Source organism: Arachis ipaensis, chromosome B5, assembly GCF_059453495.1.
Source record: "Arachis ipaensis isolate K30076 ecotype BB chromosome B5, ASM5945349v1, whole genome shotgun sequence".
Classification (NCBI taxonomy): domain Eukaryota; kingdom Viridiplantae; phylum Streptophyta; class Magnoliopsida; order Fabales; family Fabaceae; genus Arachis; species Arachis ipaensis.
Window position 1 is genome coordinate 9,529,634 of NC_142440.1, and position 25,577 is coordinate 9,555,210.

The 25,577-nt window shown below is 36.5% G+C and overlaps 4 protein-coding genes across 6 annotated transcripts; 3 read left to right on the forward strand and 1 right to left on the reverse strand.

Annotated features, from left to right (window-relative positions):
* The first annotated feature begins 386 nt into the window (after window positions 1–386).
* On the forward strand, window positions 387–5,388 carry LOC107642815 (wall-associated receptor kinase-like 14). Of its 2 annotated transcripts, none has more exons than XM_016346290.3 (4): window positions 387–802; window positions 1,044–1,839; window positions 3,497–3,571; window positions 3,878–5,388. In XM_016346290.3, the coding sequence occupies exons 2-4, from the start codon at window positions 1,086–1,088 to the stop codon at window positions 5,164–5,166; spliced, it is 2,118 nt and encodes a 705-aa protein (XP_016201776.1). In that variant the 5' UTR covers window positions 387–802; window positions 1,044–1,085; the 3' UTR covers window positions 5,167–5,388. The 2 variants fall into 2 exon arrangements, with proteins under 2 accessions (XP_016201776.1, XP_016201778.1); XM_016346292.3 differs by having other exon boundaries at window positions 687–938.
* A 254-nt stretch (window positions 5,389–5,642) lies between these two features.
* YCF37 (homolog of Synechocystis YCF37) lies at window positions 5,643–6,395 on the reverse strand. Its single transcript, XM_016346294.3, has one exon. The coding sequence runs from the start codon at window positions 6,393–6,395 to the stop codon at window positions 5,877–5,879; it is 519 nt and encodes a 172-aa protein (XP_016201780.1). The 3' UTR covers window positions 5,643–5,876.
* On the forward strand, window positions 5,737–10,228 carry LOC107642816 (Tetratricopeptide repeat (TPR)-like superfamily protein). 2 transcript variants are annotated; one of them, XM_088487777.1, is made up of 7 exons: window positions 5,737–6,580; window positions 6,689–7,020; window positions 8,028–8,284; window positions 8,759–8,959; window positions 9,080–9,170; window positions 9,380–9,635; window positions 9,715–10,228. In XM_088487777.1, the coding sequence occupies exons 2-7, from the start codon at window positions 6,695–6,697 to the stop codon at window positions 10,039–10,041; spliced, it is 1,458 nt and encodes a 485-aa protein (XP_088343903.1). In that variant the 5' UTR covers window positions 5,737–6,580; window positions 6,689–6,694; the 3' UTR covers window positions 10,042–10,228. The 2 variants fall into 2 exon arrangements, with proteins under 2 accessions (XP_088343903.1, XP_016201779.1); XM_016346293.3 differs by lacking the exon at window positions 5,737–6,580 and having other exon boundaries at window positions 6,602–7,020.
* A 3,032-nt stretch (window positions 10,229–13,260) lies between these two features.
* LOC107642818 (BTB/POZ domain-containing protein At5g66560) lies at window positions 13,261–16,608 on the forward strand. The gene is made up of 4 exons (XM_088486657.1): window positions 13,261–14,100; window positions 14,180–14,249; window positions 14,353–15,696; window positions 15,778–16,608. The coding sequence occupies exons 1-4, from the start codon at window positions 14,060–14,062 to the stop codon at window positions 16,357–16,359; spliced, it is 2,037 nt and encodes a 678-aa protein (XP_088342783.1). The 5' UTR covers window positions 13,261–14,059; the 3' UTR covers window positions 16,360–16,608.
* Window positions 16,609–25,577: the final 8,969 nt, after the last annotated feature.

Here is a 25,577-nt window from a genome sequence, read left to right on the forward strand (position 1 = left end):
TTTTATTTTTTTTAGTTGGATATATATTTTTATATAAATAATATTTAAATTTTATTTAATATAAAAACAAATATACAATTTATAAAAAATAACAAAAATGTGTACGCACATTCTTTCATAAAAATTAAGACATTAATTTATTATTTTTTTCTTAATTAATTCAATTATTTTATGAATTTTTTGTCATGTATATTGTTTAGATTTATTATTAACTTCTGTGTAGAAATGAAAAGATTTGGATTGGATCTTCCGCTCAACATCGGACCAAATGGAGTGAAAAATATTGCTATGATGTAATGATGGAAGGTTAGCAGTGAGAACCTAGAAGAGCATACACGGTGGAGTGGACAATTTGAAAAGCGAACAACATCATTCTGTATTCCTTCATTGATTCACCGGATAATTAAACTCTCCCCAGTTAGTCAAACATGGTATAATAAGTGCAGTGCATGCAATTTCATCCAGAGACCAAGGGCTTTTTGGTGCAGACAACAAAAATGGAAGGGTATATATGGCACTCAATAAAAACTTCCCTTAAATAAGTGAAAGGGTAACGAAGAAAACGATGTGGATGTGGACCGGGTTTAAGTTCTCTCCCTCACACGACAAAAGACCCACACGCAACTCACACAACAAGTGTGAACGACGCCAACGACGTTAATACCTCCCAAGAGTTGCTGCTTCTACTGCTGCTGCTTCTTCTTCATTCCTTCAATCAGAAATTTATTATCTCTATTCCATCGTTTGCTTCTCCAACTGCTACATCCATTCATTTCAGCTCACCCATTGCACAATCTTGAAGGTGCGTCTCTCACAACAATTGGTATCAAAATCAAGACTCTATTAATTATGATTCAGTGGTTCTCTTCAATATGAGGCGGCATTTATTGAGATAGATGACTACCCCAACTGTTTCCATCGCATACTTCTAATTTCCCGTATAATCCGCCAAATGATGCTTTTAATAAGAAAAATCAAAACTTTGATTTAATTTGAGCAAAAACTTAAACCTAAGCTGACTCCGTGCTTCTCTTTTATTTCAGAAGGGTGATGATTACGCCGTTTCGTTCAATTCCAATTCAAAGATGTTTCTTCTTCATCACCACCACACAAGCTTCTTTATCGTGCTCACAATCTTGATGGCTTTGACGAGAGCACAAAACTTGACGAACTGCGATCGCCATTGCGGAGGGAAAACCCTGAACTACCCTTTTGGGTTCTCAGAAGGCTGCGAAGTGAAACTGAACTGTACCAAAGACCAAGTCAAAGTTGGCGGCTTTCTGGTTCAGAACATCACAGCTAGCACCATTTTCATCAGCCTACCCGCGAAATGCAACCGCACCATGGGATCTATTAAGCCACTCTTCAATGACAATTTTGCCCCCACGAGGAACAACAGCTTCCTCGTGCAGAACTGCACGGAGGAGCAAGGTGGCTGCGTTATCCCCGCCTCCACCTTCACAGGCGGCCAGGCTGAGGTGGAGAGCTGCGACAGCAGCAGCGGTAACATCAGTTGTTTCACCCCGCAGAGCCAGAAACAGAGAAACAACGTTATTGTTGGTGATGTTTTGAGTTTCGATGAATTGAAAAACACTCGTTGCAAGTTCTTGTTCTCTTCGGTTGCTCTTGGGCAGAGCAAGGAGCTATTATTTCTGCAGTTTCAGGTGGTTGAGTTGGGGTGGTGGATTCAGGGTTCTTGTCATGATTCTGGTTGCTCTCAAAACGCTACCTGTACAGATGTAACGAATCCTCAGGGGAAAAATAGTTCAGGGTTTCGCTGCCAGTGCCTTCATGGCTTCCAGGGAGATGGTTTCATCAACGGTACCGGTTGCCGGAGAGGTGTGTTTTTTCTTCAGCCCATTTTGATTGAGAATAAGATATTTAGAATTTTTTAATAAAGTCATCATTTTATTATTCCTTGCAAGTGCCATCTATTTTTGGTTATTATTATAATAATTGTTATGCTTTTGATTCTTATGGCCGTGGCCATGCGGGGTTTGATGGGTCAATCGGGAATGTAACACCTGGTTGTGGCTTTTTTTGCTGAGCAACCATGTTGCGCCACCTTAATTTCTGTTTCGTGGAAAATTGGTGTGTAGTAGTTCAATGGATTAGATACATGTTTGGTTTTGAATAATATTTTACAAGAAAGATTTTCTTTCTAAGATGTGACCTTAAACTGTTTAAGAATAAGGTAGTTTAATTATACTCCCAGCTGGAGCACTGAATAAGATAATTTGAACCATGACATTTTTCACGCAATCTTATCATCTCTGCAAAAGACTTGGCAAGCCTCGTTCTTTGTTGAATTATCATCTTGATATGTCTCATGAAAGATGTAAAGTTAAGACCAGGATTTCCTTTTTTTTTTTTTTGGGGGGGGGGGGGGGGGAGATTCTTTTGTTTTGGAATGGTCAAAAGATTGGTTATTGCTTTATTAAGGGACAATATCAACAAAGATTTATTTTGTTGGGAGCACATGAGGGCATGAGGCACATCGACTTTTCCTATGTGATAAGGTTCATTATTTTGATTCCTGTAATCTCGTGGACCATGAGGGCCCTCATACGTCCCTTGATGTTGCAGTGATGTGGAAATGGAAGTGAAGCAAATGTTCATTACATGGGAGTTTTACTCCTGTTTGAATTTTATGCATACTAATTTTGATGCTCCTGATGAATTCATTGTCATGGGAAATAAACAGGGGATGTGTTTTGATTTTTTTTCTTTAAATTATTTTTCTATTTGGTGTACATATTTGGTTTGAATGGTAATATACCAGATAAAGAATCCTTCCAGATCCAAAGTCAACATGTTCTGGCTGCACATGTCTGGTTGGATAGATTTGATTTGAAACTTTCTTTCTTTTAGGGTGGATGGTCAAAGCTTCTCAACATCTCCCATAATTTGTTTATTCACGTTTTCTTGACAATGGATATTGAGTGTAATGTGAGTCACAGTTTCTAATTTCTAGTAGATGTCTAAAATCAGAAACAAAGGTGAAAGTTAAAACGTTTTTTGCTTTTCCTATTAACAAATAGTAAATGGTGCGTTACCTGCTATTTGAGGATTTTCTTTTTGAATTACCTGATTTGATGGAACCTATAAATACTTAAATAGTTCAGGTAGTTGAGATTGTGGGCCTTTTACTTAAAGAAAATAGCGTGTGACTAAGTTGTCTTAACATAATTTGCTTACAAATATTCGTTGTTCTTAAACCATCGATTTATACCCTACACCTCCCGGGACATATGGGGTGTCTTTGGTTTGCTTATAAATCGTGGCACCCCATTGGGTTTAATGAACAAAATGTTAATATCCAATAGGGTCTAGCTTTGTATAAATTAAAAGACCCGTAAGTTTGACTTAGAGTAAACATTTATTCTTTTCAGTTGTGGAAAAATGAGTTTATTATTTTTCAGTTGGAGACTAAACTTTTTTTAAATAGTCATTTTCTCATTTCTGATACTTTGCTTCTTGTGATCAATTGATTCAGTTTTAAGTTGCAGTGCATCAACAGTAACATCGGGGGGATGTGGAAAAACAACCAAAATAGGTGTTATTGTTGGAGGTACAACCATACTCTACATCTTTACGCAATTAGCTTCCTTTTGTACTAATTACTGTTAGAGTATGATCTCATATATCATAGCATATTGCATAGATTTATTTCCGGGCTACCCGATGAAGTAATGAATTTCATAGGATTGTCCATGTTGACGAGTTAATCATTCATTCACTAATCACTATGCTATCATTCCATATGCATGATTCGTTAGCTTCCAATACCTGTTTTTCTTCTCTTCTATTTTCCAAACACAACATGTAACAGAAAAATATTTTGATTAATCATAACGTTATTGTTCACACTCGACAGTGATCACAACTGGAGTTTTGGCCGTGGCTGTTCTTCTGTCTCTCGTATGCTACTGTGCCAGGCGCCGTTCTGCTTGGTTGAGCAAACATACAACAGCAAAGCGCCTCTTGCGTGAAGCTGCAGGCAACTCCAGTGTACCTTTCTACCCTTACAAAGAAATTGAAAGAGCAACAAATTCGTTCTCTGACAAGCAAAGGCTGGGAACTGGGGCTTTTGGTACAGTTTATGCTGGAAAACTTCACAATGATGAGTGGGTTGCTATAAAAAAGATAAGGCACAGAGATACCAACGGCGTTGACCAAGTCATGAATGAGATCAAGCTCCTTTCTTCTGTGAGTCATGCTAATCTAGTTCGCCTTCTTGGTTGCTGCATAGAGGAGGGAGAGCAGATCCTTGTTTACGAATATATGCCTAATGGAACACTTTCTCAGCATCTGCAAAGAGAGAGGGGTAAAGGTCTTCCATGGACAATAAGACTTACTATTGCAACTGAAACTGCTAAAGCAATCGCATATCTTCATTCAGCAATTCATCCACCAATTTACCACAGAGACATCAAATCTAGTAATATACTCTTGGATTACAGCTTCAAATCTAAAGTTGCCGATTTTGGGCTTTCTAGGCTTGGCATGACAGAAACATCACATATCTCAACTGCTCCACAAGGGACTCCGGGTTATGTTGATCCCCAATACCACCAGAACTTCCATCTTTCTGATAAAAGTGATGTCTACAGCTTTGGAGTGGTTTTGGTAGAGATAATAACTGCCTTGAAAGTGGTTGATTTCGGTCGACAGCAAAGTGAGGTCAATTTAGCAGCACTTGCTGTTGATAGGATTAGGAGGGGTGCCATAGATGAGATCATAGATCCCTTCCTTGAACCACATCAAGATGCTTGGACACTCTATTCAATTCATAAGGTGGCTGAGCTTGCATTTAGGTGTCTTGCTTTCCATAGCGACATGAGGCCTAGTATGATGGAAGTGGCAGAGGAGCTAGAACACATCAAGCGCAGTGGATGGGCATCCACCGAGGAAAATATGTGCCTAGCTTCATCAGTTGGGTCCGGAAACTCATCTCCTCGCAGAGGAAGTGACAAGTCACTGGGCGGTATTAAGTTAAATAAAGCAGGGCAAGGGAATGAGATATTGATCGTTACGCAGAAGACCGGAAGCTTTTTGAAATCAATGGAGGCAAAGGACAGCTCTCCTGTATCAGTGCAGGATCCTTGGTCAAGTGGACACAGCTCACCTTCAACAAACAGTTTGTTGGACAATGCAGTTCATTGACAAAAGCATCTCAGCAATGTGAATACTCGAGGCATATAACAGTTTTCTTTTCTTTTTAGCAGTTAATTGTTATATAGTTAATTTTGTGTATGATTGGCAATAGGATTCTGACGACCTCCAGGACTCTTTTCATCAGTAAGCAATATACAAAATTCAACATGCATATAGGAATATGTACAATGTACAATTACAGCTGGAAATAACATATACCTTTGGGTATAATTTTATAGCTTTATATAGATATAGACAAAATGACTACCGTGATGTTTGAGCTAATAATTGTTATTCATATCTACTTTGAGTTGCACAATGTTCATAATACAAGAACCATGAAATGCGTGAAAGCCTTACCTACTACATTGCCCTCTTTCACCGTTACACTTTCCACCAAAACCCATAAATGTACTGAAATTTCACATAGATTTGGTAACCTACTTCAACAGCACCACGCACTTTATTTTGGGTGACAGAAGCAGTCATTTAACTCTCCATTCTAAATTTCTGATGGGATTATACGTTACAAACAAGCAGCGAGTATAAGTAGTTTCTCGGATATCTTACAACGCCAATATCTCCAAATAATACGATCAGATGCTACAACAATGATTAAAATTAAAAAACAAACATGATATACATCAATAATGACAATATTAAGTATTAACACAAGACAAATATATTCAGCAATTGTAACGCGAATTCGCACCAACGAGTCACGATGATTTTTGAGCTTCAGGCCCAAGAATACCGTTCACCACTGCCGTCGCAACCAAAACCCCCAAAAACTCCGCTCCGGCCACCACTCCCGCCTGCGCCAAATCCCCAAAGCTCACTGCAGACGTTATCTCCCTCTCCGCCGTCTCTATCCCCTTCTCCGCCGCCTCTAGCCCTCTCTCCGCCGTCTCCAGCCCCTTCTCTGCTGACTCGAGGCCCTTGTCCGCGGCTTCAAATCCTTCCCTCACGATCTCCTCGGCCTCTTCCTCCACCCTCTTCAAACTCTTCCGTATCCCGAACAGTGGAATATCCTCCGCAACCGCTTCCTTTGCCGCCAATCCCGCAGACGCCGTCAGTAACAAAAGCAGCTGCCTCCGCCCCGAGGGAACGGCACCCGGTAAGGCCGTTACTGGCTTGTTAGTTATCTTCTGCGGCTTACTTGAGTAAGATGTCGCATTGCGCACGCTGAGACGTTGAAGAGAGAGAGCTGAAAACGGTGGTGAAATTGCACAAACCATAGCTTCCGTCACCACAACACTCAATCACTCACTCGCTGACCAGTGATCCTCAGCTTGTGGCCACTCGCTTTTTGCAAATTGTTAACATATTTAATTTCGAAAATTTCCCCAATTTATGTATCACTATTACCTTGACACGTGTAAAAACCAAACTGTTCGGGTTGAATGGCTTATTTCCGGTTCCGGTTCGGGTTCTATTTTGCGCTTTCCTTTTCATTTTTTCGTATTTTGCGCCAGAATATCAAACCCTAGCTCAAACCTCTCTCCCTTCTCTCTCTCTCTCTCTCTCACAGGTGACAATGGCGGAAGAAGCTGCTGCATCTGAAACCTCTGCCACAGTGGCTCAGCCAGCGGAAACTGTTGCTGTTGTTGAAACTGTAAACCCTGCCGACCATGAAAAGAGCGGAATCACTGTGGATGCTACCGTGGAATCCACGGCGCAAGGCGGAGCGGAGTCGGTTTCGGTTTCGGTTTCCAACGGCGACAACGCCGGAGAAGCTTCCGGTAGTGATCCTCAGAAGTCCTTGGAGTTCGCGGATGAGCTAATGGAGAAGGGGAACACGGCCATGAAAGAGAACGATTTTGGAGAGGCAGCTGATAACTTCAGCCGCGCTCTTGAGATCAGGTTTGTCTTTTGCTTCTCGCTGGCGCTTCATTTTAACTTTGATCTTTTCTGTAAAAAGATAGAGAAATAGCCAAATAGGTAAGAGATATTTTATCTTGGAAGTGCACGTTAATAGTATTAGGTTGCAAATCGGATGGATTCATGACCAAGATGGTAGCTAATATTCAGAAATTCCATGGGAGCAATTGTTTGATTTGCATGAATGCAATAGTTAGAGACTTAGATGCGTCACCATCATACATGCTCCATCCCAAAAGGAACATGTAGTTATCCAGTTCGGGTTTAAAATCTCTGCTTTATTAGTCGAGAATATTGATAGATGAAATGAAATCACGTTAGTTCTCATTTCTTACATTATACACATGTTAATAAGTTTAATGTATGCATTTTCGTCTAAAATTTTCACCTAAACATAGCGTATATCTTGGAAAACTTTGGGTACAAGTGATGTTTCAGTGCTTGTTTGGGTAAAGCTCCTACGAAAATATCTTTTTTTAAGTGATTTGTTTTAAAAGATCATTTTAGAAAAGTAAAAGTAATTATATGTTTGTATATCTCATGTGAAAATATCTTTTTATCTAACAATTATGCCTATGTACAACAATATAAAAGTACTTTTTTGTTAATTTATTATGTTAGAAACATTTATTTAGTAAAAAAGATCTTTTTTTTTAAAAAGATGTAAATTGTAACTTTTAAAAAAAGATCTTTTTTCCCTAGTACTTTTACTAAGATTTTGCCAAACACCCTAAAAAAAATGATCTTCTAACAACTTAATGGCACCCGTATAAGCTCTTAAAGTAGTTTGTGCCCGGACTGAGAAAATTATGATGATATTTTCGGATTTTAGTTCCACCAAGTTCATTTTTGTCAAAACAACTTGTTGCACTCTTATTGGTACAAATTGATTAACTGAATATAGGTTTACCCTGGCATATCTCCCTTTGCATTTCTATGATTCGTTTTAATATATTCAATGTTCTGAGAGACAATTTTATTCAAAATAGAGTTTCCCGCTATGGTGAACTTGCTCCCGAGTGTGTACACACCTACTACAAATATGGCTGCGCACTATTATACAAGGCTCAGGAGGAAACTGATCCTTTGGCTGATGTGCCCAAGAAGGAGGATGGATCTCAACATGGCTCCACAAAAGATGGATCTATGAAGAGTTCTGTAAATGCTGAATCTTCTACTGCATCTTTTTCAAGCAACATTGAGCAGGATGTAACTTCAACTGACCAGGGTCCAGCAGTGGATGATGGTTAGTGAATTGTTTCTAGTGTAAATTGATTATTACTACTAAATTTAGAAATAAGTTGATGTTCAATCTGTTAAGAATGTTCTGTCATGTTTTCATTTGAATGTGTTGTTCTGTTCCGCATTATACTTCCCTTCACAAGTCATTGTGAATAAGGGAGACTGTTTTATGGAATTTGCTATATGAAGGAGTTCATAGAATTTTATCTTCTATTGAAGGTTACCAGATCAATCATTACTAAACTGTTTAATTGAAGATAGAAGTAAAAATGTTCTTAGAAAGCTAGTTGTCACTTGTTGATGGTTGGTGGGATAAGAAAGCTTGTGATTGGCTCATATTGGGTAGGGTTGTGAATACTATTATGTAAGCCTCATGAAGTTTTTAGGAATTGACACTTTCACTTTGTGAAAGTACAGTGTCACTCATCCATAGTTTTCAGATCTATCTCATTGTTTTATTTTTTAAAATATGTAACAGAGTCTGCTAAGAATGACCAGGAAGAAGATGAGGAGGATAGTGATGCTGAGGACTTGGCAGAAGCTGATGAAGATGAGTCTGACCTGGACTTGGCATGGAAAATGCTTGATATAGCTAGAGCCATTGTTGAAAAGCACTCTGTCAATACAATAGAACAAGTTGACATATTATCAGCATTGGCAGATGTTGCATTGGAAAGAGGTCCTCCTGTGATCTTTTATATAATTTTAATTCAACTGAGCTTTCCTTTCCCAAGCACACACAGATTCACAAGAGTAGAGGATTTATTAAATGGATTTTTCCTATCTTTGTTTTGTGCAGAGGATTTTGAAACTTCTCTCTCTGATTACCAGAAGGCACTATCCATTTTAGAACAGCTGGTTGAACCAGATGATAGGAAAATTGCTGACTTGTATCCTCTTCAAATTTCTTTATCTAGATCCATGATATTACTGATGCGTGTAATCTTCTGCCAGTTTAAATTGGTAGCAAAAAATTGAGACAAGAGATGACTAAATAACTTTCAATGAATTAATGAAGTTGCTGACAGCTAGCTCTTAAATTTAGGATGACCGTTTATGTTCTCTTACACTGCTAGATTCCCTTAACTTTTGAATTAAGAAATTTCCGTATATGTTTGTGTTTGGAGGTTGGTTCTAGACCTCAAGAAGCAATTCCTTATTGTGAAAAGGCTACATCTGTTTGTAAAGCAAGGTTACATCGGCTTACAGAAGAAGTAAAGAGGATATTGGACTCAACATCCTCTGTTTCCGAGTCACAACAGAATGTACAAACATCTGAGTTTGAAAACTCGGTTTCAGATAAACAGGCAGAGATTGAAACTCTCAAAGGTCTCTCAAGTGAATTGGAAAAGAAGGTAGGCTGGAGAAAATCTTGCAAGTTATATCTTTGTTCGTTTGTTATTTTGATATTGATTGGAATATATGGATTTGCAGCTTGAAGATCTGCAGCAGCTGGTTTTGAATCCAAAATCAATTCTTTCCGAGATCCTGGGAATAGCAGCAGCTGCCAAGGCAGGTGCGAAGGAATCATCTCCAGGAAAAGTGAGCTCCTCACAGATGGCTACTGCTGACAGCAGTGCAGGTTTTGACTCTCCAACCATTTCCACTGCTCACACCAATGGATCCACCGGAGTCACACATCTTGGTGTGGTAGGTAGGGGAGTTAAGCGTCCATCAAATTCCAGTGTACCAGAAGCCAGCGCACCAAAAAAACCATCACTAGAATCAACTGATGGCAAAGGCGATGGCGACAAATCTTGATATATCTAGGTCTTGGTCTTTTCATATGGAGAGTTTAACTTGAACTTGTAATGCTATCATACATTCTGGCGACTAAAAGAATCGTTTGTAGGGAGTGTTATGTGATTCCTTATATTGCTATTGTATGCCCCGTGCATTTAATTGACGTTATCTCAAGTTTAAAAAGGTTTAGATGTTACTCACACAACCGTGAACTATATTATGCTAGTTCTGTGGATGGTTAAGGGGGTCAAAATTCATGGATGAGTTTGATTTGTAAAATTACGAAGCGAGCTCATCTATGTAAGTTTCTACATCATTTTTATCCCGGAACAAAAAACAAGCCCCAAACAATGTCTTAGATGATACCCAGTCCAAGGTGGATATGAATCCAATGCCAACGGGGGGCTGGCCGAGGCCATACCTTCCAAAACCTGAAACTATTAGAAATTTTTTGGATTATATTGTTAACCTGGTCAGAGTTTATCTCAATTCTCAAGTGAAGAAAATGGATAAAACTGTGGTGTTGCTTTCACTATTTAAAAATTTTAGGATGTGTTTGGCAAATACGTAATTTTTTGTTTGGTAACTTTTTTTTCTCTAAATGCGAACATAATTCTGGGTTTAGACTCCTGGTTGCCATAAGCAATAAATTGTAACTTTTGCGTTCAATTAATAAATTGAAAAAATTAATTGAAGAATTTATTTTTTATCTACTAATTTTGCCATTTAATCTCGTTTACAATAAGAGATACAAAAAATAATCATCAAAATTCTTGAATTTTTTTATAGCTGTTTTACAAATAAATATTTTAAATGATATAAATTTATGTCTTTTTTAGTAATTTTTGTCTAAATATAATTTTAAATAATCTAATCCAAATAATATTCGTTTTATTATAATCTATTTTGATACAAAATTATCAAATATAAATTACATTAACACCAATTTACTTTTTTATCAAAATTAAGTTTGTAAAATTAATTTTATAAAAAAGTTTGCAAACTTTAATCCAAACATGTCGCTCTAAAATACTTGCTCTGTTTTTGTAACCTTGCATAGAGAAGATGGGCATTGAGGCATAGAGCACGCAACAAGACCTTGTTTTTTGGGTGTCGAACGATTGTTACGACCTACGCGCCAATTGTAATCGTAGGGGACAAGGGAATACTTATATCCATTAATAATTGGTGGTTGCCGATTTAATTGCTAGGCGCTATCTGTGGTTCGGATGTGACAAGAGACGAGACAAACAAAGAGAACGGTTGGCGAAACCGATGTGAGAATGGAATGATAAAATGGGGTATGTACTGCCTCATTGTGTAAGACAAACATCACGAGGTTTACTCTAAGATTTGGAGGATGTGTTATCGGGTGGACTGTAAAACCTGTGGGAAGTACACATGGGGTGGTTGTGGCAGGCATTTGAACTCTCTCTACAACACCATCGATGAGCAAAAGCGCTGCGACTGCCGTCCCTGGCCTGGTGTTGCTGTCACACCCTCTCAACCAGCACCGCCGCAATCTGCAAACCCCTCTCAAGGTCCGAACCAATTATTATGTTTTTACAATATAATCCATAAAGAGGAATAACACGCACACAACGTTGACTATTATAATATGATTGTTGCTTTTTTGCAGGCAATAGTAACCCTCAAAATTCTTGAAGCAGCCTCGGATGCTGATCTGCTGTGATTATTTTAGCCTGATGGTGGGATGCAGAGGGATAGAGATGGATATTGTCGGATGCCATCGTGCCTTGCAATAAACAAATGGTTAAGGTCGCTTATATTATATTAATAAATGTAATCTTCGACTAGTCATGAGCTTGTGACTCAGATTATCCTAAATTCTTCTCTATGTTAATGGGTCTATTAATAAAAAATAAAGAATAAATTCCTCTGCTCTTGTGCTAGGTATTTAAATGGCTCTGTTATGGATTTCCTTTATTATTATTTGCCGTGGTTTATGTGCTGCCATATTTTGCCCATAATACTTTGTAAATTTTTGTGTCCTCGAGCCCTAGGATATTTGATGTTTAGGATAAAATAATGCTAAAATTACCAGCTGTTAAGTAAGACTAATGTTGCCATAATCCAAATCAACGAAAGCTATCCACCAATTGCGTCTGCTAATAATCCACTATTATTTCTGAATTGGAGGAATTTTGGTTTTTGGTGGTTTGTCTTTATAGTCCTCACTACTCACTTTTTTCAATGAAGACTGCCCAATAACAATTAGTGACAAGGCTATGTTATTGACAATTTTGGCACAGTTCCTCTCTTTTATATCGTCTGAGAGAGAGTCGCCAATAGCCCAATAGTGTGAAAAAGGAGTAACATAGATATCCTCAAACCTATTTGCCACATTCTCGTATTTGTGATCTGTCTTCCATTAACTATTTTATTAACAACAATATTTAAGAAAAAATAAAAAATCAATCAAAAATTATCTTATTTAACATTTATTAATTATTATTAGAATAATTCTATAACTTTAAATATATTAAATATATAATTAAATTATAGAATATATTATATAAAATAATTTTAAATATTGTTTCGCTAGCGCTACCAAAATTTGAGGGCATTTGAAATCTGCCTGAGCTCTTTTAAAATACACCCCATCATTTTGAAGTTGCAATGGAGTAACGTATCTTACAATTCTTGTCTAATCATTAAAGGCAGCCATAAATTCTAAGGTAGGAACTATGAGATGGTAGATATGGCAACATGAATGCAGATGTTGGCTTCCTTTGTCCTTTTCCATTTCTTTTTTCTTTAATAATTATTTGGTTTGAGAGTAGAGGAGTTGGAGCAGCGTTTATGTCTTGACTCTGAATTGTATAATTAATATACCGTACCACTCGGTATACATGACTAGCAATTTGCATTTATTTATACCCCAGAGATAATCAAAATCAACCATCTAATGCATAGTCATATAACATTTTTAAGTTAACTACATATATTTATCTTGCTTTTTGACCAATGCTACATTTCTTAAGTCTTCAACAATACAGACAAAAATAAACTTACGTTATGGATGACAGAGATTAATTTCATATAAGAGAAGACTTCAATGAATTCCATGCTTTTGTGAGGTCCATTATCATTGATACTGCATTGATTAACTAGTTGAAGACATTGTGGAATGTAAGGCTGGTGGGAACATGGCTATGTAAAGGTCCACCTTTAGCATTTGCATATAGTGTAATATAATGTTGGAATGATTTAATTAAGTTAAAACAAGGGAACCAAGTCAATAGGAGATCAAATAAGAAGTTCACTCATAAAATATTCATCCATCAGTTACGCAAAAGCGATATTCACCTAGTTGGCAAGCAATGCTTATATGAGGTAATGCCTGATTAAATCCTTTTCAAGGGCTCTAGGAGGAAAACTCATCAAAGGAAGCTCTCTTTTGCTGAGTCCGATTCAGTAGGTGAGACTAGAGAGTGATATTCTGATCCAATTCAGCAGACAGAAAAAAATAAAATAAAAATAAAAGAGAAGAAAAAAAAGAAATGAAAGAAGAAAAAGAAGAAAGGAAGTGTTGATAAAGGAAGGAAACAACCCTTTATGATCCCCTTTATAGGAATTTGCTCAAAGCCCCATTTGTCCGCTTTGAGTTTGTGGATTCCATACTGTTTACACCCTACTCTTCATCTTTTCCTTTCTATCTTTTTTTTCTTTTGATGAATTTTAATCTGTTCTTTACCTACATAAAGTGCAACAAGACAATTTCTTTTCATTCCCATCTTCCATTTTATGCAATTGGCTATTCTAGTCAAGTCTGCTTCATCCTTTGCATATCACACCTACAATTATTTTCGGGTGACCTAAAACCTCTATTTTTCTCCCCTAACATTTGAATCACTCTAATCTCTCATATCCACAAACTTTTCAGTCTCTCTAGATTCCATTTCAACTGAAGTTACTACTATTATTCTGATGATTTTCATGGATCTAACTACCTACTAAGGCCGTACCACGACTTCTGAGAGAGTATTAGCAAACTTTGCTGAGAAAAACGAAAATGGCGACAGAGAAAAAACTCTCCTCAAAAGGGCAAGCATGGTTAGATGAATCTCTATCTCTCTCTCATGAGAACGAGATATCCATAAAAAAAAATTCATACATTTTCCTCTCTCTGCAGGTTCTGCACAACGGGATTGCCGAGTGATATTGTTGTTGAAGTTGATGACATGAACTTCCATCTTCACAAGGTTAACATTATGCCTACCCTATCAACCATGCTACTTCATACCTTCATTCACATTCACTGAAAGTTAGCTGTCACGTTTTTTTCTTCTTTTTTTTTTTTTTCAGTTCCCTCTCATGTCAAAAAGTAGGAAGCTCCACCAACTCATAACGGAGCAAGAAGCCAAACATTCCTCCGCCGCAAGACCCGAAGAAGCGCAATCAGAGGACGAAGAAGAAGATCAAATCTTAGAACAACACTTTCAGTTAACGTTTACAGAGTTCCCCGGCGGTTCCGAGGCCTTTGAATTGGCTGCGAAGTTCTGCTACGGTGTCAAAATCGACTTGTCCCCTTCCAACGTGGCTTCTCTTCGCTGCGCCGGAGAGTTTCTAGAGATGACGGAGGAGTACTCCGAAGACAACCTCATCTCCAAGACAGAAAGGTTCCTCTCTAGCTCCGTTCTCAACAGCATCAAGGACTCCATTACAACGTTGAAATCCTGCGAGCGTTTAATGCCTATGGCAGAGGAATTAGGCATCCCGATCAGGTGTATTGATTCCATCGTCTCCAGAGCCTCTTCGGCTGATCCGGCATTGTTCGGCTGGCCGGTGAACGATGCCGGAGCCGACAGCATAGCCGCGGCTAGTGGCTCTGCGTCAAAGCAGGCCATGTGGAATGGAATTGAAACTGCAGCAAGAAGAAGAAGAAATGGCGTGATTAGAGGAGGAGGAGTCACCGGTGGTGGTGGTGGCGGCAGCGGCAGTGGTGGATATTCATGGTTTGAGGAGATCTCGCTTCTAGGTATGCCTCTCTTCAAGCAATTGATTCTCGCAATGAAGGAGGCTGAGATGAATTCAGAGATAACGGAGAGCTGCCTCATGCATTACGCAAAGAAACACATTCCCGGCGTTTCAAGGTCTATCCGGAAACCATTGCCATCATCTTCGTCTTCCTCTTCGTCGTTAGCTACCGAAGCAGAACAGAAAGATCTGCTAGAGACTATAGTCTCAAACCTTCCGCTCGAGAAGAGTTCTAAGCCTTCAACCGCCACGAGGTTCCTTTTCGGTCTCTTACGAACCGCCAACATTCTTAATGCTTCGGAAGATTGCAGAGACGTATTGGAAAAGAAGATAGGATCACAGCTCGAAGAAGCCACGCTCGACGACCTTCTCATTCCCAGCTACTCCTACCTCAACGAAACGCTATACGACGTGGATTGCGTAGAGAGGATTCTAGGGCACTTCTTGGACGGTATCGAACACCGAAGCGCTTCGGAAATCGATGGAGGCGACAGCGTTCCTAGATCGCCGGCGCTCATGCTCGTAGGAAAACTCATTGACGGCTATCTTTCCGAGATCGCTTCCGATTCGAATCTCAAGGCCTCAAAATTCTACAACCTTGCAATCTCGCTTCCCGATGAAGCGAGACTCTTCGACGACGGTCTCTACCGTGCCGTTGACGTCTATCTAAAGGTATCTGATTCCGTCACAAAATTATGTTATTATTATAATATCCGTTACTGAAGGTTGCTTTGCGGGTTTCGTTAACTGCAGGCGCATCCGTGGGTTTCGGAACAGGAGAGAGAGAAGATTTGCGGAGTGCTGGACTGTCGGAAGCTGACTCTAGAGGCATGCACGCACGCCGCGCAGAACGAGAGGCTTCCGCTGCGAGCGGTGGTTCAGGTTCTCTTCTTCGAGCAGCTCCAGCTGCGGCAAGCAATCGCTGGCACTCTGATGGCGACGGCGGAGCCAGGGAGGCCCTCGGTGGCGGCGGCCGCATTGGTGGAGAGAGGTAGTTTTGGTGGGGTGGAAGAAGCAGGTGAGGGAAATCGTGTGGGGAGTGACACGTGGCGCGTGGCTGTGAGGGACAATCAGGTGCTGCGCTTGGACATGGATAGCATGCGGACGCGAGTGCATCAGCTGGAGCGCGAGTGTTCCTCCATGAGAAAGACGATCGAGAAGATGGGCCAGGCCGGTCTACAGGACGATGGGGCCTGGTGGGACCCGTTTGCCCTGGGAAGGAAATTTGGTTGTAAATTCAAGACCCATGTTTGTGACTCGCATGGGCCGACGGCTATTGACAAGCGCACGGGTAGGCCCAACCAGCTGCAGCCCCACCGTCCTCGTCGTGAATAAGCAGCAGGTTAGTACACTCCCACGCGGTACGTGGAATCATGATTGGAGTAGTTACTAGTTAGGAAATTGGTCCCACTCATGTTGATGTGTAATTAAACGTTTGTCAAATAGTCGCTGGCGATATTAATGGATGAATATATATGATCTGGAAGTGTTGTTTCCCTTGTAGTTTTCTCCCACGTAATTTGTACCATGCATAATGAAAAAATTATAGTATAATGAAAACAAAAGGATGATAGTTTTGTAGAATGTTTCTCCTTATCTCCAATTATTAGGACAATGAGGTAATTATGAGGTGAGGTGACGCAACTTTTGCGGTGATGGTGATTGGGGGTGGTATGATATAGATGAGTTTCTGGAATTTGACAAATAGATAGTGCGTGACACCTTGCTGACAGCGCATTTTCATGGAAATTGGAGTTACTGAATTATTTTGCTTCTAATTAAAGTTGAAAGTTGGTTCTTGCTTGTGAAGTCAAGTGCATGTGTGAGTGAAAAAGAATGGAAGTACTTGTGATCCGCAAAAGAAGCTACAAAGGCTTGCTGCTTTTCTGATGAGGTAGAGGCGTAGACATTATTATTGCTGCTATTGTGATTGTTGGGGGGATAATAATATCTTTTACCCTTATTTTATTCTTGCTTTAGTCAGTAAGTGATAGTCAAACCATTGATTTCCTGTGGTGTTCCGTAATTCTGCTGCCATTGTAATTATTATGTGGGGAACTCCTCCTTGGTCCAAAAAGGGGTTTTATTATGTTATAAAATAATTAAATAAATAAATAAGGAAGATGTAACAAATATAATATAAAGAAGTATAAAAAGAGTGAAAGAAGTATTGCAATGTAAAAGAGAGAGAGAGTTATTTTATTGATTGTACGTTACTTCATATATGGTTCACTATTTATAGGCATACATTGGCTTCATTTTCAAACTTCATTAAAGTTTAATTTGGCTTGGAAAAATCAGTCGCTCATGTAATCAATGGTCATCCACATCAGCTCTTATCACAACACTCCCCCTTAGATGACCATTTGGGTTTTGGCCTCGTTAAAACCTTACTAAAGAAAAACTCAGTGGAAAAAAACCTTAGTGAAGGAAAAAGAGTACAATATCCTTTAGTGATGGAAACTGCCTCATTAAAAATCTTGTCAAGAAAAACCCAATGGAAAAAAACCTAACCAAGGAAAAAAGAGTACAATCTCCCCCTCTTGTCGACATCAGATGATGTCTCGAAATCGGCGCATCCCAATCTCATATACCAATCTTTCAAAGGAAGATTTTGGGAGTGACTTTGTGAATAAATCTGTCAGATCATCACTTGAGCGGATCTGTTGGACATCAATTGTCCATTGATTTTGAAGATCATGAGTGAAGAAGAATTTGGGAGAAATATGCTTGGTTCTATCACCTTTGATATATCCGTCTTTAAGTTGAGCAATACATGCTGGATTATCTTCAAACAGGATAGTTGGAGCTATCTTCTGACCAATCAGTCCATATGATGACAGAATATATTGGATCACACTCCTCAGCCAAAAACACTCGCGATTAGCTTCATGTATCGCTAGTATTTCAGCATGATTAGAGGATGTTGCAGCAATCGTCTGTTTCGTGGACCTCCATGATATAGCTGTACCACCATATGTGAATATGTATCCTGTTTGAGATCTCCCTTTATGTGGATCAGACAAATATCTAGCATCTGCATAGCCAACTAATGGTGACTTGGATCCATAGGGATAAAACAATCCCATATCAACCGTTCCATGAAGATATCGAAAGATTTGTTTAACTCCACTCCAATGTCTTCTGGTGGGAGAGGAACTATATCTTGCTAGTAAATTCACAGCAAATGATATATCGGGTCGCGTATTATTAGCAAGATACATAATGCTCCAATAGCATTAAGATATGGTACTTCAGGACCAAGGATATCTTCATTCTCTTCTTTAGGACGGAATTGATCCTTTTTCACATCCAAAGATCTTACGATCATTGGGGTACTTAATGGATGTGACTTATCCATATAAAATCTTTTCAAAATCTTCTCTGTGTATGTTGTTTGATGAATAAAGATCCCATTTTTTATATGCTCGATCTGCAGGCCGAGACAAAATTTAGTCCTTTCAAGATCTTTCATCTCAAACTCTTCCTTTAGAGTTTTTATAATTGTTGGAATTTCTTCAGGAGCTCCAATGATATTTAAATCATCAACGTACACAGCAATAATAATGAATCCAGATGTAGTTTTCTTTATGAAAACACACGGGCAGATATCATCATTCTTAAATCCGTTTTTGGTCAGATACTCAGTAAGACAATTATACCACATTCGTCCAGATTGCTTTAGACCATATAAAGATCTTTGCAATTTAACTGAGTATAACCCCTGCGAATATTCATTGGATGGTTTAGATATCTTTAGTCCTTCAAGAACTTTCATATAGATATCCCGATCTAATGAGCCATATAAATAGGCTGTTACCACATCTATTAAATGCATATGCAGTTTATGATATGCAGATAAACTAACCAAATAACGCAATGTTATCGCATCCACTACAGGGGAATACGTTTCTTCATAATCTATACCGGGCCTTTGTGAAAAACCTTGTACCACAAGTCGGGCTTTGTAGCACACAACTTCATTTTTCTCATTTTGTTTTCTCACAAATACCCATCGGTATTCAACAGGTTTTACATCTTCAGGTGTACGGACTACAGGTCCAAAGACTTCACGTTTTGCAAGTGAGTCTAATTCAACCTTCATGGCTTCTTTCCATTTTGGCCAATCATTCCTTTGTCGACATTCTTCGATTGATCTTGGCTCAAGATCCTTACTTTCATGCATGATATTTAATGCCACATTATATGCAAATATTTCATTGACAATTGTCTTATTGCGGTCCCATTTCTCTCCTGTAAAGACATAATTTATCGAGATCTCGTCATTTTCACAATTTTCAGGTACCTGAACGTCTTCTAGCGTTATATCAGAATTTTGGACAACTGCAGATGTTTTTACTATGTCTTTTTTAACAGGAATATTTACCTCTTTTCTCTTTCGAGGATTTTTATCTTTGGAACCGACAGGCCTGCCACGCTTCTGGCGTGTATTTGCTTTAGTGGCTATTTGTCCTACTGGGACATCAATTCGAATTGGGGCATTTTTCGCCCTGCCACGCTTCTGGCGTGAATTTGCTTCAGTGGCTACTTGTCCTACTGGGACATCAATTCGAATTGGGGCATTTTCCGCTGGTATATAAGATTTGGTTATCCTCTTTGTATCGAAAAATGTATCAGACAATTCATTTGCTATTCTTTGCAAATGTATAATCTTTTGAACTTCTAGTTCACATTGCCCTGATCGAGGATCTAAATGCACCAACGATGATGCATTCCAATTAAGTTCCTTTTCAGGAAGATTATTCTCTCCCCCTAATATTGGAAATTTTGATTCATCAAAATGACAATCCGCAAACCGAGCTTTAAATACATATCCGGTTTGTATCTCAAGATACCTCACTATAGAGGGAGAATCATATCCAACATATATCCCCAATTTTGTTTGGGGTCCCATTTTGGTGCGATTAGGTGGTGCAATGGGAACATATATCTCACACCTAAATATTCTTAAATGAGAAACATTTGGCTGCTGGCCAAATGCTAATTGCATAGGAGAGAACTGATGGTAACTCGTTGGCCTCAAACGAATAAGTGCTGCGGCATGTAAAATAGCATGCCCCCAAACCGAGGTTGGGAGATTTGTTCTCATAAGTAAGGGTCTAGCAATTAATTGGAGGCGTTTAATAAGTGATTCTGCTAACCCATTTTTTGTGTGAACATAAGCTACTGGATGTTCAACACTTATTCCATTAGCCATACAATAAGCATCAAAAGCTTGGGAAGTAAATTCACCAGCACTATCAAGACGAATTACTTTGATTGGATTTTCTGAAAATTGTGCTTTTAATCGAATAATTTGAGCCAGTAATCTCGCAAACGCCAGGTTGCGAGAAGATAATAAGCACACATGTGACCATCTCGAAGATGCATCTATCAGGACCATAAAATATCTAAAAGATCCACATGGTGGATGAATAGGTCCACATATATCACCTTAAATCCTTTCTAAGAATTCAGGGGACTCAAATCCAATATTTACTGGTGATGGCCTTAAAATTAACTTCCCTTGAGAACATGCAGCACAACAAAATTCACTAGATTTAAGAATCTTCTGGTTCTTTAGTGAATGTCCATGAGATTTTTCAATAATTCTCCTCGTCATGGTTGTTCCCGAATGACCCAATCTATCATGCCAAGTTATGAATTCATTTGGACTAGTAAACTTCTGGTTTACAATGGCATGTGATTCAATTGCACTAATCTTGGTATAATACAATCCAGATGAAAGTGAGGGTAACTTTTCTAATATAACCTTCTTATTTGAATCATGAGTTGTGATACATAAATACTCATGATTTCCCTCATTCATTGTCTCAACATGATATCCATTTCGACGAATATCTTTGAAACTCAACAACTTCCTCAGAGACTTGGTAGATAATAGTGCATTATTTATTATAAATTCTGTTCCTCTAGGAAACAAAATTATAGCTCTTCCGGAGCCTTCTATCACATTGCTCGAGCCAATAATAGTATTAACATATTCATCTTTTGGCACAAGATGGGTAAAATATATATTACTTTTAAGAATAGTGTGTGAACTCGCACTATCCGCAAGGCAAATATCTTCAGAATATGTCCTTGCCATTTTTTTTCAAAAACAAATGATAATAATAATAAAATGGGTAGAAGTACATGCACAGTAAAATTATTCACATGAATACTTAACAAACACATACATATATCAAACTATTCCATCATTGATCAAATAGCCAATATTTTCTTCAGGATTCTCAAAGAAATTAGATACATCATAATGAGTGGTGAAATTTTCATAATTTGAAACAAAATTTGTTTTCTTTCTTTTGTCATTCCTTTTTTTAAGGATGCTTGATAAAAATCAACTAGGTGCCTTGAGGTACGATAGGTACGTGACCAATGGCCCTTTCCACCACAACAGAAGCATTTATCCTCAATTGATATACTTTGCCCATTGTTTCTTTCTTTATCACACTTCTGGTGAGATCCTTTCTTGTGAACATAATTTCTTTTCCTTCCATAATTTTTCTTATTATCAAAATCTTGCCATTTACCTCTTCTGGGGTTAATTGCCGCATTTACTTCAAGAAATAGGGCGGCGCCAATTGGGCGCGCTTCATGATTCCTTAAAAGTAACTCATTGTTGCGTTCAGCAACAAGAAAGTAAGAAATTAACTCAGAATATTTTTAAATTCTTTTTCTCGATACTGCTTCTGCAGGAGCACATTCGAGATATGGAAGGTAAAAAAAAAAAATTTTTCCCTAACATATCGGGCTTGAGGAAGTATCACATGATTGTACCTTTTTTCAAAGTCTTTCCACAGATCTGCAGGATCTTTTAATGTGGGATATTCATTTTTCAATCATACTTTAATATAATGACGAAGAAAAATCATGGATTTGGCTTTATCCTTCTGGGATGTATTATTTTCAGCCTTAATGGTATCTCCAAGATCCATTAAATTAAGATGGATTTTAACATCTAGTATCCATAATAAATAATTATTTCCAAATATATCAAAAGCATTATATTCAAGATGAAAGAGATTCGACATAATAAAAATTTGTTACCTGGAGTCTTCTTAAAATTTCGTTAGAGTTTCGTGCTGATAACGTGTTATAAAATAATTAAATAAATAAATAAGGAAGATGTAACAAATATAATATAAAGAAGTATAAAGAGAGTGAGAGAAGTATTGCAACGTAAAAGAGAGAGAGAATTGTTTTATTGATTGTACGTTGCTTCATATATGGTTCACTATTTATAGGCATACATTGGCTTCATTTTCAAACTTCATTAAAGTTTAATTTGGCTTGAAAAAATCAACCACCCATATAATCAATGGTCATCCACATCAGCTCTTATCACAACATATTACAATTACTTTGCATGTTTTATTTTAGGTGAAATCTCAAGTAAAATTATTTTTATATGAAGTTAATATTTAATTAAAAATTATTAAATAATTTGATAAAATTAATTAAATTATTATTTAATAAATTTTAATTATTAATTTTATATAAAAATAATTATATGTAATTTTTTATTTTTATTTTATTATTAGTATTATTTTTAGTCTTTTATTATATTATTAGATAAAAATTTATATTTATTGTCTTTAAATGAAGTTATTAATTAAAAATTATTAAATAATTTAATATATTTAATTAAATTATTATTTAATTGTCTTAATTAATAATTTTATATGAAAATAATTGTATATAAATTTTTATTATATTATTATTGATTAAAAAGAGAAAATGCAAGTGAAAACAGACAGCGGCAAGTAACAACGGATGCGCAAAAGGACATTGATATCCCTCAAAATCTTTTCACCTAAACATTGAATCATCGTAGCTTGCTACATATATAATTATATATATAGTGAATTCTATGGTGCAGAAGTGATTATCTTTTTGGAAAATTATCACATGTTCACTGACAAATATTGGAATATGATGTTCATTGGTATTAAAAGGTTGCTAATTTTACTTTTGTCATTTAGTAACTATGTAATGACCAAATAACCCTAACTGAACTGTTAATTTTTCTAAAATAACCAACTAAAACACATGGTTATTGGCTTGAAAAGTTATATAGCAATTCTTTATTTTCTGGGCCACAAACTTACGTTCAATATATTGATTTTTTTTTTATATTTTTAACATATTAAATATAACAAAAAATAAAAAAAAATTAGTATTACACTATTAAAATATATTTTTAAAATATAAGATAGATAAATATGTATAGTTTTGATGATTAAAAAAGAAATGTATTAAATAATTTAGATTTTTTACTAAAATAAAATAAAAAAATCTATATTTATCAAATTGTTTTAAACTAAAATTCATCACGTAAATATTTTTTTTATAACTTATATAAATTATTACAGGATAAGTAATAAATATACTATTTATTCATAAATCATACTTTATTATCATAAATTATTAAGTTTATTATATCTTCTTTTATTACATAAATTGTGCTATTTTACTATTATTTAACTACTTTTAAATTTAATACTATTAATTAATACAACAACAACAACAACAACAACAATAATAAATTTTTAAAACTATACATAAAATTTAGGGGTAACTGGATAAGTATGGTTTTGATCCCAAAAATTTAGTGCCAAAATCGAAACCGTCCCTCATCTAATTTTTTATTTAGAATCGTCCTTAACATTTTTTCTTTTCGTATTAAAATCGTCATTTTTAATAAATTTTTTTATATTATTCCTAAACTATCCCTATTTTAATAAAAAAAGTTATAAAATAAAAAAAAAATAAAAGAAAACGCTTGGGGGAGAGGGAAAGAAAACGCGTCCCCGGGGGGGAAGGGGAAGGGGAGGGGGGGAGCCGGGAGACCACGTCGCTGCCGTTGGGGGGAGGGGGACGGCGCTGGGAGATCTCGGGAGACCACGCCGCTGCGGTTGGGGGGAGGGAGAAAGAAAACGCGTCGGGGGGGAGAAGGGGAGGAGGACGGCGTTGGGAGACCACGCCGCTGCTCCGGTGGTTCTGCTTCTTCTTCTTCATCTGCTTTTTCTTATATTTCATTCCCCAATCTGGATCAATCTTTGCAAGCACTGCAATTTCATAAAGGAATTACCCAGCACAACATTGTATGCTTCAATATGAATCCTTTCCCAGCACTGCAAGATGGAGAGGGTGTTTTAATTTGTTGTTTTCTGATTTTATTGTTGTTGTGTGTTAATTTGGTGGTTGAATTTGGGTTGATTTCATTGATGATGTTATTGTTGGTGGAGGAAGTGCTGGTGTTGGTGGTGGAGGAAGTGCTGGTGGGGGTGGCGGTGGAAGAAAAGGTGCTGATAGAGGTGGAGGGTATTTTTGTCCAAAAAAAATTAAAAAGACGATTTTAATACGAAAAAAAACGTTAAGGATGATTCTAATTCAAAAATTAGATGAGGGACGGTTTCGATTCTGGTGCTAAATTTTTGGAATCAAAACCATACTTACCCCTAAAATTTATTAGTCTAACACAATTTACGAATAAATAACCAAAAATATAATATATTAAATTTTATCGAATAAAAATAAAACAAAATATACAAATATATATTAGAAAAAAAATTTCTAAAAAAATAATATTCATAAATTTATAATAACAAAATATTAAACATAATACAAAGTTTAAATGAAAAACGTAAAAATCGTTCCAATGATAAAAATCATAATGCATATATATATAATACTATAATTTCTTACAAATTAATATTTATAAGATATTTTTCTTTGACTAATGAATATTTCTAATAAGTTTGACCATACTTGTAAAATAGAAAAAATTTCATCATTTTCGTAGGATCTTAATTTGAAAATAAATCGTAAAATTTTCTAAATAATAATACTTGGAATCATATTAGTTTGTTGTATTATAGTGTTCTTAGTCCAAACAAAAAATAATACACCAAATGTTACCAAAAAATAATTAATTTTTATGAAAAAAGTATTTAGACAAATTACAATATATTTAATAAAGTATTAGTTTGTGAGTAATTATAATATTTTTATTAATTCTGTAAAAAAAAATACATTAACATTAGGATCAAAATTTTCATATATATATATATATATATCAAATGTATTATGATTTCTTTCATAGGATAATTTTTACATTATTAATTTAAACTTTGTATTATCATTTTATATATATTTTGTTATTATAAAAGTGTGAATGTTAATTTTTTTTATAAGAATGTTATTCATAACATATTTTTTTATAATTTATTTTTACTGAATAAAATTTTATGTGTTAAATTTTTGGTTATTTATTGTATATGGATAAATATCAAAATTGATATTTAAAGAATTTTAAATCGAATATTTTAGTCCTTAAAAAAATTTATTTTTTAGAAATTCTCGTTTATTACTCTCATCATATAGATTGGTCTTTCCATCGTTTATTTTAAAAGAATATAATTTTTTTTAGAGTGTATTTTTGGAACTTAACTATTTTGTAATAAAATTTATTAAAGATTTATTTGTTCAATAAATATATTAAAAATTTAATTAAAAACAACAAAAGG